Here is a 16,415-nt window from a genome sequence, read left to right on the forward strand (position 1 = left end):
CTTTATCCCCCCCCCCCCCAATAGAAATACAACACGCTGAGGACGTAATGATAAAGCAACAGTATTAACGATCGCTTTCAATTCAAAACAATGCAAGAGCGAAAATAACCGGTTAAATCCATGACTGAACAGCCCTCCTGCCCTCAAAATATCATGATTAAACGGGAGAATTATGTGAATCTTAAGTTCACTCCTCTGTAAAAAATAGGAAATGTGATTTCTCCCGTTCTTTCCGTATGCTCTTAGTATATGATAAATAGACCGCAGATTCTCTTATTTTAATTATGTCCACAAAAATATGAATTTTATAAAAATCCGCAGTTTAATGATAAATTTATGTGATTAATACCGAAAGATGCATAATTTGATTTCTTTGATCACAGCTACAATTGGAGGCACAATGGACAACAGTGGCATGTGGACGCACGCGTGATCAGCTGGAAATGACGCGAGCCGCCCGACGATTCCTCAGCAGCCATGGATACCTGCCATTACGTCCTCGTTCTCTGAACTTTTAACAGCCTTTCTGCAGCCGGTCGCAGGGGCTCGGTCGCACTTCGTGGTACAAAAAATGCGACATTTAACTAGTCGTAATTAAAAATACACGGCGCTTCCGTTTAAGGAATATGGCCTTTTTCTATCAAAACTGTCGAACGAGATGAGAAAAATAAAAAAACATGGCGAAGAAAAAATAAATCTATTAGACAATTTTTTTACAGGCTAAATACGAATGCTTTGCGTATTGGAATCACGTTTTGTAATCATCTTTTGTAATGTAACCGCGGATGTAATATTGAAGTATTCCGATACATAGCGTATGTATACAAGCAGTCGAATTCTGTTTTAACAAAGAAAACCATGTTTCATCTGAAATTGCATCTTGAAAGGAGAGGAAATGTCACGCTTTACCGACACTTTTGTTTATAGTTTGTTCTTAAACTCAAGAATAAACAGCGGAAACAAAAGCAAAGCAAAAGACACTTCTGCCTTTTTTTGTAGATGATAAAATGTTGCTACTGTAGTGGCTTATAATTAATAAACGTGAAAAGAAATAATATAGTAAAAAAATAACAATAATATAATCTTTGTAACAGTTTCTTACTTTCGTAAACATTGCTTGTTCCTGGTGGGATATGTACAAATTACATACATATGTTGATATATATATGCAATTTTTTTAAGGGGCATCAGAGATAGCAATGTTCACGTAAAGAAACTCTCGCATGGATCATGATATTACATACAATTTATTTTGTACTTGCAAACGTCGAAGAATTTCTGACACTTAACGTAGCGACTTCTTATCACGTTCGTACAAAAAGATAAAAGAATAAAATAATAGTCGGTTTATTTGATACAATAGTATATATTATATAATATAAAACAAAAGCATTATTGCGGCCATTATGTACAAAGAGCCTTTGTAACTGATATTTAATTTACAACTGAATAATAAAGACGTGATGATAATCACACCAAAAAATAAACGGTTGGTACTATTTTCCTGTTTTTAACCAGCACGACACATGTTGTCTGAAAGCCTTACAAATTGAAAGAGGTATGTCACGATTTCGTTTTATCGTGCTACGTTGTTAATACGATAATGTATTCAATACAATACAATAGTAACAATAATTCAATTTTCGGCGTACATTGGTGTGCTACTCTTATGAAAACTTGGAATGCCATGGAATGGACAAAAGAAGACATAAGTGCTTAGACAATGATCAGCCCGTACACATCGACAAACAATCAAAAAAAGTTCGACAAAAGTCTCACAATTATAGTGAGTTATATCGAGTGTGCCTAACCAACTCACTTTTCTTTTCATTTGAGCTTCAAACATGGTATGTTACCCTAAAGGTGTCTTCTCAGACTTTGCCGCACAAAGACACGCGCTTTACCTCATATTGGGAGTAGAATTACAGAGTATCTAAACGCAAACGGTACAACATTATCCAACAGTACATTCAAACTAGAGACGATATGACCATAATGTTCATTAGTGATGCAGTGAGCGTCGAACGTAACTCTAAGGCTCCTTCGATACACGCGTTTTCTCTACACGTTCCAACGCCATACAGAATTTACGGTTCCTTATAGAACCTCGAAGACAAATTAGTAAACTACAGTACAATATTAAATACGAAAGTACCTCCTTTCTTTATAGTACGACCTTCATTATCAATTGTACATTCTTTATGATCTGATTTTATGATCTTTTTAACACTAAAAATGAATAAAGTATGTTTACTTTCTTATTAACCCTTTGCGGACGAGTGTTGGCAAATAGCCGCCCAAATCTATTCACAGTTCCGGACACTTATTTTGAAGTGGCTGGCGTACGTCTACTTTTCTGAGCGATAATCTAATGCGTATTTACATATGGGTATAGTAAACTAAACAGTATTATGTTTTTGATGAAAGAAAATTATAGATCTTTAGAAATTTTATCTTCCGTATAACGTAAACTCGCGATGTAGAATGATGGTCGAGTCAAAACGAATTTCAGTCTTTCATTTCCAGATGAATCAGCAAGCTTTTTGTGTCTTATACATTTTTTTTAATACCTTATACACGATGCCTAAAATATCCAGAAAGAACATGTTCGATAGTGATAGTAGCGATGACGAGCATTATTTTGAACCTGACAAGATAGAAAACGACGATAGTGTTTCAGGCAGTGGAAACGAACTCCGTTCAACAAGAAATCGGCTCAGACGTTTCAATATTTCTAGTAATAGTAACAATGATGATGAACTAAATATTGATGAAAATAATACAAGCCTCGACAATGAATAACGCAAACGTTCAACGTGTATATTTTCTCAACTGCGCGTGCCAATACCTCTCGTCTACCGCGATGCTCGCTTGTCAAGCGGACCCGTCCGCAAAGGGTTAAATATTTAACTAATTATTTAATTTCAAAAGAAAATACTGTCTCCAGTTTATTTATTGGATATATTTTTCTCAATAGCAGTTGGAATGAATAAAAATTAATACCATCGATTGCCTTTGTACGTAAATATTGTTCTAGCAAGCAATGTGAATCGTCAACTAATTGCACAGAACCAGTTAGACGTGTTAGTCCTGTTTAAAATTTATAGTCAATTTCATGCATGTTTTCTTGGAAGAAAATGAATCAAAAGCGTTCATCTTCTTTACTACGATAAATATATAATATTTACTTCCACTATTACGTATAAATTATGTTAAATGTCAATTATTTATAAAGTCGACGAATCTGTAATATAGTGTATCGAATTAAATTAAAATCAAAATATTTCCGTTACCAAAAAAATGCGCAGTTGCAAACGCGTGCACTAAAAGACGCCTAAGCATACGTACAACATTACGAAGTATATATCCACGAGTTGTTTTTAGTTCACAATAACATGATGGTAATGCCCGATAAAATTCGATAGATGAATGTCGAAGCCTGAAATTACACAGATCGAATTTCACAGTTTCGAAAGGCTTATGATACGATTATTTCGTAAAGTTTCAAAGAATTATCGTGTCAGGTATTAGCTTACGTCACCCAACTATCTGAGATTCCCCCGCGCATTCTTTTTTATTTTACATGTAGGACGATCGTATCAAGAAGTGACTCAAGTAATCTTTGACTAGATGGCGATCTTTTCGAAAATTGCGCGTACGATAATTCATTAAGGAATAAAATGTGTCTTATTAATAATAATCTCATCAATTTCTATCTCTACATATAGCTGCGTAATATAACATCAGGGAACTATGTGTAATAGATAATATAGAGGAACTCTTAGCTGTCGATTATAACAATAGCTAAAAGAGAGGGGGATTTTTTCTTTCTTTGACTAGTACTACCGGTATATGTTGATTGATTTTAGCATTTACGAAAAGATTGCATCGAAAGAAAGTCACACATCATGAAATGTTTATAAAGATCTATTTGAAAACAGCGCGAGAAGAATTTTAGGAAATGGGTGACACTGTGCATACCGCGCCACCAATTAGTAACAAAATAAAAACTGCCGAGAATGTGTCATACTGTTTCATTTAGGATCGCTATAGTTACGAAAAAATTGTATCCTTGCGGAAAACGAATTTACTATTCTTTTTAAACGATTTGAATTTACGATTCAAACTGCGATTATTCCATAATTTTCGGTCTTCCATGATTATAGATATAAGCATTGATCATTATACATATCATACATTCAGCCTCCTAATAAAATAACGTCTATAAAAAGTCTGAAAACAATCAACAAAGATGTATAAATTCACTAAAAACAAGTAGAGGTATAATGCCAAAGAGGCCATTTCCTAATGTCTTTCTGTTAGAAACGCTTAAAAGCGACACTTTCTCGGGAACGTTCCGCATCTTTTTCTCGTTTTAATACTAAAAGTTCTAGCGTTGTAAATTCTCTTCATCGCCAATGTCATTGACATTATTTAGTCCAATGTATCTGGATCTGCTAAAAAGTTTAAAACACATAGAGATTTATTTGCAAAAATAGAAATTATTAGAGAAAGAACAAAAATAAAATTTATTAAATAATATTTACCTGGAGACGGAGATCCTTTGACTCTGCAAGTGTTATAACTTCCACAATTCAAACATTTCAAACCTACAATATGGAATTTTACTGTTGATTCCTGGAAGATTAAACAATTTGTTCATTGATCCCATCCAATTTATCATTGTTTCTTGATTAAGTAAAGCACAGTATAGTTCAAATGTGTAAGATAAGATTCTATTTTTACCTCGTGACAGTCTTTGCACAGAATATCAACCTTGTAATCCTTGTACTCTTCTGGCATTGGTGTTGACGATACTTCCATATCCAAAAATTTCCATAGATCAGTCATATCTAGAAGAGACACTTGGCAAGTTGGACAAGCATAATGTCCTGAGTGTAACAACTCCTCAAAACACGTACGATGAAGCAAATGACCACAATTTGGAATGTGACAAGGTATACGACTTGTGTGAATATCCTCCAAGCAGACTGGACAATTTGCATGAGAAACATTTTCTACACACTGAAAATAATAAACAAGCAATTATCTTACAGAATCAACTATATGTAATAATATAACTATGTTATATAAACAAGCTACACTCAATTAAAATTACAATTCAATAATGAAAGTTAAATAAAAAAATTCTTAAGAATATAATTCTATTAGAGTAAGCTTACTTAAGCACACTCTGACAGAGTAAATATAAAAGTTTATATATAGATTGGCTATTAAATTTGCTTCCTCTTCTTTAGCGTTATTTATATCTTCATACTCAAAGCTGAAACTTCTTTCAATTTATCATTCCAAATGTTAATCAAGCGTATTCAATGTATTACATATACTAAATGCATGAGCAATTTTTTTTAGCTTAGGCAAGCAACTATACACTACATAAGTAACAGAACATTTTCGTTAACATTTAACCAAAATTTAATGGTGCATTACATACCGTGTGTCCGTTCTGTAACTGAACCGGTAAACACATGTTGCACTTGGCACAGTGGAAAAATCGATCCCGACCGCCGACCCTGCATATCCCGCAACCGTCACAGTGATACTGATTCTTGTCTTCGTCATCGAACAAATTGCACTCGAGGCACGTATATTTACCAAAGCGACAGTGACAATTTTTGCAAGTGGCTTGTACAGGCTGACGAGTGTCACATAGAACACATATAAGTTCTGTGACTTCTTTTCTATTTACCACGTGGGTCTCCTCCTTGTCGTGACAAAATCGACATATGTATACTTTGTTACAACATGGTGTCTAGAAAGAAAAAAAAGATAGAAAATATAGTAAACTATCAGCTTTAAATATAACGTACTTTTTGAGACATAAGAATATATTTTGATCATGTATATTTTTACTCTGTCTTTCTTCCAAGTGGATGTTATGTTTCAATACATAGGGTGTCTTAGCAATTGTGATACAATTGTCAATAGGGTAATTCTGCGCGAAAGAAATAAGTCGAAAATGTAGAATAAAATTTTTCTATAAAATGCTGTTTTCAAACATGTTCAAATTCCTTTTTCTTGAAAATGAGGCCTCAAACGAAAATTTTTTTTACATTTTTGACTTACTTTCGCACGCAGATTACTTTCCTGCTGATTGTTTGCTCATACCTAATCGGTAATTAGCCAAGTTCAAATATACTTGACAAATTTTCAAATTTGATTTTCTCAAAAACGAAGCGTTATATGAACAAATTTTATTCAATATTTTCGACTTGTTTTTTCACGTAGAATCATCCTGTTGTATATTATTGAAATATAGATAATTGCTAAATATTTTGTTTTAGCATTTGATATATTGTTACTGCCTTTTATATGTTCCATGCTTTGTATGTATAAAGTACTCTAAAAAAAAAAAAAGATATCTAAAGAGGTAGAAACGTGAGGTGAGAAGAACAGCAGGATTAAATTCAAATTTTTCGTTAAAACACTATAAAAATGCGGCTTCGACAATCCTTGAGCACTTCAGAAAACGAAAGCCTTAGATAATAATCCAATTAGCCCCATATGAATCCGTCCTTGATCCCTAACCCTTTCGATGCAGCCAGGCGCTTATAAGCGTTCGGCAAATCCGTTCGACAGCGTACAGCATACGGTGAAACAGATCAGCGTGCGGAGGATATGGTAACATATGTAATATGTACCAGCATAGAACTCATTCTGCACGTGGTGTCTACGTTCAGCGACATCGAAAGAATCAATTATATGAATCAGTTAGAAGAACATTTGAAATTGTCGACAATCCTTTTATTTTCAGAAAGACCGAAATGATTCATTTCTCAAACTTTTCCATGTAACAATGGTTCGTTAAGCCTCGAATTAACCTAACTTCTAGTCTTGGTATATTCTTTGAATTAATTTCGGTCTTGTTTATTTATTATTAAAAACTTTCTTCTGTTTAAAGAAAAGGTAAGTAATAAAAATTAAAATATTAAGTTCTTTTTATCTGTTGAAATAAGAATGAGATTGGGACATGAAGACTGTCTTGTTTATTTATTATTAAAAACTTTCTTCTGTTTAAAGAAAAGGTAAGTAATAAAAATTAAAATATTAAGTTCTTTTTATCTGCTGAAATAAAAATGAGATTGGGACATGAAGATTTGATGATTATAGTAGGATTAAGTTTATCATTATAACGATCGCCGCAAGTGTGGTATGTAGTATATAATCGACTTCGATTGTGATTATTCAGTTTCTATTAGATGGCGCACATGGTAGTCGTTCAAATCCTCCATGTGCTATTGAAACACGAGTTATAGATATTTCAATACGTCTCTGCAAAAATTATTCATTTTTATCGATAAATAGTTTGTTAGTACAATTTTGTCCACTGCTACTAGTTCGAAAATATCTTACAATAGGACCATAAAATATAAATAATGAAGATCCTATCCTCGGTATAATATTTTAATAAATAAACTAGTCTTCAAATTTAATTGAATTTTTACTATTGCCTTTATTATTAATTACAAAAAAAATATTAAAAAAGAAACTGCTGACTAAAATACCGTACACTTCTTCGAGTGCAATGTACACAGCGTTTTCTCGGTAGAAGGCCTATCTGGATTATTCACGGTGCTACTCTCTTGGACAATATTTGAGCAACAAAAATTTCAGTGCCTTATCTTTATGCGTTCAGGTAAATAAGGTGAACGTAATCAGAAAACGAAATCGAGAGCTCAGTGCGTATTTCGCAAGAGGATAAAAAGATGAAATAAAAATTCAAATTGTAGAAATTTCGAAAAAGAAAAAAATTTATAATTACAGTTTCTTTTTCTTCGAGACGACGCAAAAGCACTGGTCGTTCGTAGCAGCAGCACACGACATTTGGCTTATCGCGGCAATTGGTAAGCAGCACTTTGAAAGAGGGCGTCTCGTTACACAACACATGGCTGAACTTCATCGATTTGTTTGCTGCGTACACACACGCACATATGGGACGCACGTTCATGTTTACACACGGCGAATAGAAAAAGCTCGTGTACTAGCGATTTCGGTGTCAGTCGTTAATTGTAAGACCGCTACCCGTGTCGTTTATTTTAGAAACAAGTTTATACTATCGATTACCCGAGCAAGTTCAAGGGTAGTCACAAAGGTATATCGAATCTTTCTGATTTTCAAATTTTTTGCATTTCTTCTTTCTTTTCAGTGTGCATTTTGATGGGAAATTTAAATAGACCGCTTTATGGATGCTTTTCGAATTTTATTTATCGTGTTAGGTGGCGCTTGAAGCGCTTCTAGAATTGTAAGTTCGGTTTATTAGTCGAGTGAAGATTCGTTGAAAAAACCGGTTATAAATCGATAAATTGTCAACTGTTTATTTACCATGCAGGATTCTTAAAACAATCAGACAGTTTAATTTATCGTTCGAGTGATTTCGAGCATACGATGCGACAATGTATTTACAATCCGATGCGATAATGTATAAACGACCAAGTAACGAATAAGTCATTATAGATACAGTGACGGATAAAAAAACTTTTGCACTGAACATTTGACACGTTGATAACAATCACCTATTCTATGATATATTATATTTATCCGTTGCTTTTATTAAGTATGAATCCATTTTGTAAAATTACGGTGTCTTATATTTCTTATTTTAAAAACATTCTTTTGTCCGTCACTGTAAGTAACTTAAGCCTGATTTCCACTGAAGTAACAAGGAGGAGCTTTTTGTCGCCTCTTATCCCTGCATATTCCAAAATATTTTAACAAATAGCAACTTATAAAAACATTTTATCCATACTGGCGACTTTTTCAAGAAATATAGGACAGTAACAAAAAGCTGCTTGTTGCAGCTTCAGTGAAGATCCGACTTTATACTATTCACCATATAAAAAATGCAACAAATTTGTTTTGAGAAAAATCTCAATTCCGCCTCTTTCTTTGAATAACTCAAAATATATACTGTAGGAGCGCTGTTACGCGAATTAATATATGTAATTAACTGTCAACGGGTGATGTACGTTATTTGCGATCACTTGAAGAGATCAATTAATGATATACATAAAAAGAAAACTCTATTAGCGCTTCTTACATTGTAATTTAAAGTCGTCAAGAATCAAATTGTAAATTTCAATAAATATGTATGAACTTATAGATAATATATTCGCGAGGAAGAATAAAATCGAGAGTGAAGTAGATAAAGTCATCGTATACCGTGACCAAGTTCGAAAAATGCTTGACACGAGACGAAGCCGTAGAGACACGCCGGAAGGATTAAAAACGGTACCCGAGAAGAACATGTTGCCTCGCAGCTGAATCGCGCAAACTGATCACTGAACATCTGCGTGATCGAAACTGAAAACAGAGCGCCTCGGCATATGTACTTATACATATGTATAGTAGGTTTTGCTAGAAGAGTAGCACAGTAAACTGTCGCCAATTTTGAGATATCAGGAAAATTAGCTTTGGAAGTGAAGTATTTGCTAGAATGGTCATAATTACTATTTAACAAACACAATGTCGCAATTCAAAGTACATACATAGATCTTAATCTCTGTCTTAATAATAAGTAATACACTTTAACAATACTTTATTGGAGACTCTTGAAAGATAAGAAATATTACACTAATTGTAAGAGAAAAGAAAATTCTTTCGTTGTTTTATAAGTTTCTAGGAAAATTACCTAAACTATATACAGTAGCTATTAAAAAGTATTTGCGGGCAATAATTGTATTTATTATAGCATTTACATGTCAATTAATTACGTCCAAATATATTAAACTTTGTTATATTTAGTAGTACTTTCATATTACTACAAAGATTTAATATTATTAAAATGAAATGTAGAATTTGATGAAAGAGACATTGGAAAACACGAATACTCTGTCACTGTATATTATAAAATTCAGAGGGTGAATCTACATTTAAATTTCACTTTAATTACATTCAGTAAAATATGAGTTTACATAAGCTAGATTCATCAAGTAATTAATGATCATTTACTCGGAACTTTCTATTTCACACTTGCTAAAAGACAGATTTTTATTAACCATGTTACTGTTCTAGCAAACATGACAAAATATACATGGAATGAAGCTGAAAGGAAAACAATTGACCAAAGACTCACCACAAATTTGGCCTTTCGCTTGTAGTGTTCGCAACCATAATCATCGCCAGCAGTTGCCTCCAAGGGTTTCTCCTTCGAAGTCGACGCATGTTCGGCCACGGCGCGCGCTTCGTCGTTATTCTCCATATCTCACGATGATCCTAAGTTCCTACCTCTTTCTCCTCCGCCGTCTCCTTCTTCTCATCGACTCGCACGTCCTTTCCAGATTTTCTTGCGGCGTGTCCGATTAACACCCGCCTCGGCCACAGTTTGTTTGTTTAATTAACACGCTGGCGGCGATTCAAAAACGACGAAGGAAAAAAAGAGGAAACACCGACGTCGAACGTTCGGATCACGCGGCGAAATAAAGCAAAACGCAGGGGCTGTTTATCCCGTGTTAACAGGAGGAATAGAACCGTCAACCAGAGGCGACGGGAAACGTATCGAGCCTCGTGTGTCCGATCGACAGAAAAAAACTCATCCGTGCCATCGTCAATATACCGAACACAATTCTCTGCGTCGCGGAACAAAGTTTCGAAAAAGGAGACTTTTCTACGATCTTGTTCCAAAGATCGTGAGATTTTTGTTCCGCGTTTGAATTATGCTACGCGAGAACGTTCGTTTACCTGTTACGGAATGTCGTATGAAGAAACGGCCATAATTTCTCGGCACCTTCGGAGAAAAACGGCTCGACACTCGCCACTTCTGACACTACTCCACTTCGTTGTACTATCACCACGGTGTAATGATTACAACGGCAGACGACGTTCGGAAAAAAGGATGCAAAACTATGGCCGGAAGTTGTGACGACTCGGCGAGGTACTACGTCGCATTCGTACATACATATCCGGCCCGCGAAGATTTAAATACGCTTCGAGTTTATCCCATTAAGTGATCACTAGACTGTGTTTGTTTATGCATTTTGAGAAAATTTTAACCGTTAACTGCCACGCGAACTTTATATACAGTGACTCAAAGAAATATTTGTCCGTATAATCTTTTTTATCATATTATTCATATAATATTATCATATATTATATCATATCATATTATATTATTTTTTAATGAAGTTTTATTAGATCCTAAATTTCACTTTCATAGTACTACATTTTTATGATCATGTGAAAGTGCTATTAAATATATTTGGACTTAAGGAATTGGTATGCAAATACTACAATACATACAGTGATATACAAATAAATTTTTATTCTTTCTTATTTTAATCATTCTAGAAATGCAATTGATATTGATATTGATATCTAAAATGGATCACCGAGTACTATCCTAGCAGTCAACGTGTTAGGAATGCAAAAATCTATAGAATGCATATAGTACTATAGTACATAAAAATATGCAAACTAAAGTTATTATATTATTTAGTAGATGAAACAAATTTCTATTTAAGTTTCATTTCTCTAGTTGCGTATTCATGCAATTTATATTATTAAAAAAGTGTAATCATTTGTTCTTTATGCGGCTTTATTATCTTTTTTGCAATGCTATTATGAAAAATAATTTTATTCGATCATTATTTATTATGCGAACAAATTGCACTCTGAATGAACCAATCGGATATTCTCTTTTTATTGTATAATATCATACAATATGTAACATACAATAAATTATCATTATTATAAGGAATGTAACATTTTATAGCCATTAGAAATCAATTAAACATAATATAATATATGTTTATTTTCAAATAAACTTAACAACTTTTCCGTGCAATTTAATTAGAATAAGCGGAGGATATAGAAACTTTGAGTCTATCATGGTGGTCATCTGATCGCGTGGTATCACTGTGAAAACGTACATAATAAAATGGTGAAAGATTATGGGTGTTAAACACTGAAAAAGAAGGGAGCTAGTTAAATTTGATCTGCAATCGATCGTCAATGGAATATTAATTACTGGTGTCTTTCTCGGTAGCAATGACCCATTTACAATAACTGTGAAAATACGTTCGCCAATGTGGAAATGAATCAAAATCGCGTCATGTATGGCGACTCGCGGAAACTATACGATAGACACACGCAGTTTGCCCCGCACGGGCTCTGCATTCTGTCGGACTAATGATCAATGGCTTTATTTGAGAAGCGATATACAAATAAAGTGCTACTAGATGATACAGAGAAGTTGACGAGCGTCATTGAAAATGCAAGAACAATCGACGGACACACGGTACGGCGCACGCTTAATGCGTATATTTTGACATTTACTCGATAAAAGGTGAAGTTTATACACATCGGCCTGTTCACTCCAATCTTGTGTCGCTAAATTAACGACGGTCATTATTGTTTGTTACGTAGGCATTCTCGATGGTTCTTTTGCTTTGAACATCAAATATTTCTTTTGATGTATTTATTTTTCTATAAATTAAATTAATGTGATAAAACAAATATTTTTTATTTATAATGTGTTGAGGAGAATAATATATTTTATAGTGTACGATAATGTATATAGATATTAGTGTTCATTACATATAAAAAGCATATCTGAAATATTATGATAAATTATTTTTTTGACATATATATATAAAAAGTAATTTTAGAAATTAAAATACTATTGATCAATCCTGAGTAAATAAAGTTGTCTTCTTATTTGATCTTAGAATTAAATGTAAGTGTTTCACATTCTTCTAAATATTTTTGAATTATTGATTATCATAATATTAATTAGACCCCATGGTTGTATACTTATTTTAAGAGACTTATAATCTTAAATGTACAAACTTGTCATCTTCAATTATTGTTTATTGGTCGCATATATACAATGGCTTGCAAAATTAGTTGTACATTTACATTATAGTGTTATGTTTATTTAGGAATATGTGATTAGAATACAAAGAGGTCCACTTCCAGAGAAATCTTGGAGAGTTAGTAGACGCTACAATGATTTCGTACAACTTAATGCAACTTTATCAATATCAGGCATTGACCTGGCCCTTCCTCCAAAGAAAATTATTGGTAATATGGAACCAGACTTCATAGCTCAACGTCAAGTAGCCCTACAGGTTAGTCTTGTTATAAAAGAATTATTATTATTAAATCTTTTTATTATTATTATTTTATCTGTTTTTAGAATTACCTAAACAATATACTAATGAATCCTATATTGGCATCGTCACTCCCCATGAAAAAATTCTTAGATCCAGATAATTACACAGCGCCATTACATGGTATGATTTAATTATAATAATACATACAGTTAAAAATAAGTTGTACATATATATACATATAGACAGATATAGGGAATATTTTACTTAAGTATTAAAATAAGTCCAATAGTATTATAAATTATGAATTTATCGTGTATAGTGTATTTCATAAGTAATTTCCAAATTCAGAAATAGCACTGCAACAGGTGTCACTAGCTTTACGCAGTGATGCAAATTTCGAAGTTTGTAAGGCCATTCCTGATATGGGATGGCGGTTAAGGAAACATTATTATACTGTAAAAAATCGTCAAAATCCCAAGCAAGAGTTACTGCTTGCATGGGTAGAATTTGGTCCAGACAAACACCTGCAAGATAAAGATATGCAAGGAGTTTTCAAAAGTTTAGGGACGTTGAAGCATAATTATATAGAACCAATCGTTTATCAACATGTAACGGAAAATGGAGCGTTAATGATAAGAAATTTTTATCCAACGGGTACATTACGCGATATTTTGTGTGTAACTAAACCCAAACAACCGTTTATAAAGAAATATGGAAACCCAAAACAAACCAAATCGTTAACAGTGCCTGAAATTGCTATGTATGGTTACCAGGTTAGAAAATGAATACTTTATATCAAGATCATGGAAGAATAAGTTTTATACCTAAATATATTTTATTTTTTCTGTTCTAGATTTTGGAAGCTTTAGGATTTCTTCACGAAAAGGGCCTACCATACGGACATTTACATACAGGAAATATTCTTTTGACTCAGAGATGTGCGAAATTGCTGGATCTAGAAAATGGTCTGTTAGGCTTACCAGCATTTTATCGGCCTTATGTTGTGCAAAGGCGTAAACTTCACGCTACGGTATATTATATCCTACATTTCGAAAAATGTCATATAAATATATTAATATAATAAATATTTATGTATCTTTTCTTTTAATAGACTCAAGTAGATGTTTATTCGTTTGGACATGTATTATATGAAATGGCATTTGGACGACCACTGTTAGAAGCAACGTGTTCTGAGTTACCTTATTGTGAAGCAACTTTAAAAAGTCTGCTGGAAGTGATACTCGCACCAGAAGCTCTAAAACAAGATTTACCAACGGTATCGCATTTATTAGAACATCCATTCTTCGAGTCAGCAAGACATGCTGTATTAGCTGTTGGCTCCATGGAACGACCACACTTCAAATTAAGTAGTCATTTGAAGGAGGCTCTGCAGCAAGCAGTGAACAAAGCAGAACAAAGATTAAAAGACGAGCAGAAAGTAGCAAGACATCAAAAGAGGCTTGTCAAAGTTCAGGAAATGATGAGCTCGGAAGAAGAGATGAAAAAGCGAAAACAAAAACTAGTAAATATTTTAATATATCTAAATACCACATTAAACTATTGCTCCAAAGTAAAAAAAATTCATGTATTTGTTTTTCTAGAAAAAAGAACAGAAATTAGCCCAAGAACAACGTTCTGCAAATCAACTAAGTGCGAATGGGATGAAACATGTTAACGGCAAGAGTCCAGAGCGCTCGGATAGTCCTACAAGTACTTCTACAGCGACCAGCGTTGGAACTTTAACACCCCCATCGCTGCGTAAGTTACAGATCATTTTTTTCAATAACATTCATTAACAATTAACATTAATCGATCTTCCTCATTTTTACGTTAGCTGGGCACAAAAGTTGATGGCGCATACTACGCTTATTTCTCTCACGTAGGTCATACGATCATACAAACACTAATTGCTCACATTCATGCATTTTTTCTTTTAATTATCGCTTGAATACATCTTGAATGAAATGTATGTACTTCTTTTTTGAATTTATGCATCGTAGGTTGTATTTGATTCTGATAACTGGTATTGGGTGTAGTACATATATTTGAATGTTAATGGTATAGTTGATAAAAATGAAATGTAGTGTAATGATATGTATTCAAGTGACGTTGTAACCTTTATATAAAGTTACAATTTATTTAACTAAAGGTTCTATAGATGTGCCGCAAAGTGATGGAGTTCCTGCTAAGAGTACTGTACCACCACCTCCGATGCCACCATCCGTTGATGCAAGTAATGTTTCAAAGTTGACCAATGAACGAGCTGCTCTGCTAGGAAGTATTTGTAATTTCAATAAAACTAGTCTTCGTAAAGTTGCCAATGAATATCATTGAGGTGATAAAGTTAGATAATTGAAAGAAGATAGTGCTGAGTGATCGTACTGATTCAGAAATAAAGAAGAAATTGTATGACAGTAATCTATACCAAAAGGATGCTATTTTTTTCATCAAATTGCGAAGATATTTATAATTTTATTTCGATCGCGATACTTGTGAGATCTGTATACGTACATATATATATTTCAATTCTGTAGAATCTTAATATGTATATTTCATAGGAATAGATAGTTGTAAATCGTATATTTACAAATAATCATGTATAAAATAATTCTATTCATGTATTTTAGCAACATGAATTATTGTTAGAATTGAGCAATATTTAAATATTATGTGTTATTACTTTTTATTCTTTAAACACCGTCCAAAAATGAATTCGAAATTGTAAAAGATTAATTAAAATAACAAATATTCTTTAAAAAAGAATATTTCTTTATATGCTATATTTGTATCTATAAATGGAAATTAATCTTCCCTTTAATCATATTTAAAACTATTAAAGAAAAGCTTATTAATATTATTTATGAAATAATCTATATTTTAACTAGAAATGAAGTTCATTTCCTTTGATCTAAGTCTCGCGATCGAATCACATCTAATATCTTACTTGTTCGACTCTAAGGAAATTAAAATGATAATTGATAAGACGAGAGTGATAGTATCTACGTGTACCACATAAACTTTATCTCGTTAGTGTTATATACCGTTCTGTCTATTTCAAGTTTATGATATGTGTAACGTAATTAATGTACAGATACCATTCGTCTTGTAAAAGTGAGTATTGTGTGTTGCTTTACTTGTATCGCTCGTAGAATCGAAATCACGTTTGTTTCTACGGAGAGAGAAAATGTGCCAAGACCCGATCTTTCCATTGAACAAATAGTAATGTCGTAATGGTGAATGTCGGCGTAATATATATTTCTATATGTCGCGGAAAAATAAGTATATATGTACAAGATCTATCTGTGAATATCATAACAAAGCGATGTAATATAGGTAGTCACAATT

The 16,415-nt window shown here is 33.1% G+C and overlaps 3 protein-coding genes and 1 long non-coding RNA gene across 13 annotated transcripts in view; 3 read left to right on the top strand and 1 right to left on the bottom strand.

Moving 5' to 3' along the window:
• The window catches only part of LOC100744142 (transcriptional activator Myb), a 42,670-nt gene extending 41,183 nt beyond the window's left edge, over nucleotides 1–1,487 (top strand). For all 4 annotated transcript variants that reach the window (XM_012388776.3, XM_012388777.3, XM_033322294.1 and 1 more), the window contains one exon: nucleotides 384–1,487. In XM_012388776.3, the coding sequence (XP_012244199.1) occupies nucleotides 384–518 (135 nt within the window). In that variant the 3' untranslated portion in view covers nucleotides 519–1,487. The remainder of the gene's footprint in view (nucleotides 1–383) is intronic.
• Nucleotides 1,488–4,120: 2,633 nt separating this feature from the next.
• Nucleotides 4,121–10,879, bottom strand: LOC100744260 (RING finger and CHY zinc finger domain-containing protein 1). Of its 2 annotated transcripts, none has more exons than XM_003491624.4 (5): nucleotides 10,094–10,879; nucleotides 5,456–5,773; nucleotides 4,747–5,025; nucleotides 4,548–4,638; nucleotides 4,121–4,457 (listed from the first exon to the last, which is right to left on the bottom strand). In XM_003491624.4, the coding sequence occupies exons 1-5, from the start codon at nucleotides 10,217–10,219 to the stop codon at nucleotides 4,435–4,437; spliced, it is 837 nt and encodes a 278-aa protein (XP_003491672.1). In that variant the 5' UTR covers nucleotides 10,220–10,879; the 3' UTR covers nucleotides 4,121–4,434. The 2 variants fall into 2 exon arrangements, with proteins under 2 accessions (XP_003491672.1, XP_012244211.1); XM_012388788.3 differs by lacking the exon at nucleotides 10,094–10,879 and adding an exon at nucleotides 7,784–7,984.
• Nucleotides 8,023–10,187, top strand: LOC117152013. Its single transcript, XR_004462232.1, has 2 exons — nucleotides 8,023–8,113; nucleotides 9,122–10,187. It is a non-coding gene; the product is annotated as an uncharacterized LOC117152013 (long non-coding RNA).
• A 970-nt stretch (nucleotides 10,880–11,849) lies between the features above and the next one.
• LOC100744376 (PX domain-containing protein kinase-like protein) lies at nucleotides 11,850–15,739 on the top strand. Of its 6 annotated transcripts, none has more exons than XM_012388779.3 (9): nucleotides 11,851–12,253; nucleotides 12,897–13,085; nucleotides 13,154–13,250; nucleotides 13,419–13,843; nucleotides 13,924–14,100; nucleotides 14,182–14,592; nucleotides 14,672–14,828; nucleotides 14,905–14,949; nucleotides 15,229–15,370. In XM_012388779.3, the coding sequence occupies exons 1-8, from the start codon at nucleotides 12,152–12,154 to the stop codon at nucleotides 14,919–14,921; spliced, it is 1,575 nt and encodes a 524-aa protein (XP_012244202.1). In that variant the 5' UTR covers nucleotides 11,851–12,151; the 3' UTR covers nucleotides 14,922–14,949; nucleotides 15,229–15,370. The 6 variants fall into 6 exon arrangements, with proteins under 6 accessions (XP_012244201.1, XP_012244202.1, XP_024225358.1 ...); XM_024369590.2 differs by having other exon boundaries at nucleotides 15,220–15,355; XM_012388778.3 differs by lacking the exon at nucleotides 14,905–14,949 and having other exon boundaries at nucleotides 11,850–12,253; nucleotides 15,229–15,739.
• The last annotated feature ends 676 nt before the right edge of the window (nucleotides 15,740–16,415 follow it).

Source organism: Bombus impatiens, unplaced genomic scaffold (assembly GCF_000188095.3).
Source record: "Bombus impatiens unplaced genomic scaffold, BIMP_2.2 scf_0582, whole genome shotgun sequence".
Lineage (NCBI taxonomy): Eukaryota > Metazoa > Arthropoda > Insecta > Hymenoptera > Apidae > Bombus > Bombus impatiens.